Genomic DNA, 1,133 nt, shown 5'->3' on the forward strand with positions numbered 1-1,133 from the left:
TACGCCACAAGTGTAGGATCGTATCGATCCCCTCCTCAGTGGAGGCAGATTGAACCACTGGAGGAAGCCACACACACTGTCAGCAGGAGTCCCTCTGAGCAGAGCGACACATCACGTGCCGGTCTTCACAGACGCGTCACTGTCACGGTGGGGGTACGTGCTTGTCCCAGACTGTGGGAGACCGCTGGTCTGCCCACCCTGTCCCCCACATAAATGTTCTGGAACTTCTGACTGTGTGGAAAGTGCTGGTGCCTTTTTCACTCATCTGGTCCGGGACCAGCATGTTCTGGTCCACACGGACAACAAGTGGCAGCAGCTTACATAAACCGCCAGGGAGGGGTACGCTCCCGGCAGCTGCTGGACACAGCCAGAGAGCTGCTCCTCTGGACACACACCCACTTGCGTTCAATTTGAGCGGTCTACATTCTGGGTGTGCTGAACAGGGGAGCAGACATCATGTCCGGGGGGGGTCCCCAGGATGGGGACTGGGCCCTGCACATGACCATAATTACGCAAATCTGGGACAGATTCGGCAAGGTGGAAGTGGACCTGTTCGCCAGCAGAGAAAACGCACAGTGCGACCTCTGGTTCTCCCTGAGCTCACGGGACGACCCTCCTCTGGGAGTGGACACTTTGCGCACCGTCCCTGGCTGGACAGGCTGCTTTATGCCTTCCCTCCTGTCCCTCTGATCCCGCGACTGCTGGAACGGATCAGAGCAGACCGCCGGCGGTTTATTCTGATCGCTCCGGAGCGCACGGGAGCGCACTGGTTCCCGATTCCTTCAGTCATTACTGTCAGGCCTCCCGCTCCAGCTACCCTGGCAGGAGGACGCTCTCCTGCAGGCGGGAGGAGCGATCAGGAGCTTCCCGAAACTGGGCCAGCCCCTCTGGGCCTGGCCGCTGAACGGAACGCTTAGTAAACCTGGGTTAATCTACTGATGTGGTGCGCACCATCCAGGATGCGCGCGCAGCATCCACAGTCGCATCCTTTCAACACTAGTGTGTAGGGAAAACTGCAAATCCAGTTCACCGCTCCTTGTCCTGCATTCTGTCTTTCCTACAGATGTTGATGGACAGAGGTTTAGCCTTCAGCACCATTAAGACTTATGCTGCGACATTTTCCTCTTGTCACG

The 1,133-nt window shown here is 57.7% G+C and overlaps 1 protein-coding gene across 1 annotated transcript in view; it reads right to left on the bottom strand.

Annotated features, from left to right (window-relative positions):
- Positions 1-419: 419 nt before the first annotated feature.
- Positions 420-1,133, bottom strand: part of LOC106518892 (gastrula zinc finger protein XlCGF28.1) — a 34,428-nt gene continuing 33,714 nt past the window's right edge. The window contains exon 3 of the mRNA XM_014010325.1: positions 420-492. Within this exon, the coding sequence (XP_013865779.1) occupies positions 420-492 (73 nt within the window). The remainder of the gene's footprint in view (positions 493-1,133) is intronic.

The sequence above is a fragment of the Austrofundulus limnaeus genome, unplaced genomic scaffold, assembly GCF_001266775.1.
Source record: "Austrofundulus limnaeus strain Quisiro unplaced genomic scaffold, Austrofundulus_limnaeus-1.0 Scaffold68, whole genome shotgun sequence".
Lineage (NCBI taxonomy): Eukaryota > Metazoa > Chordata > Actinopteri > Cyprinodontiformes > Rivulidae > Austrofundulus > Austrofundulus limnaeus.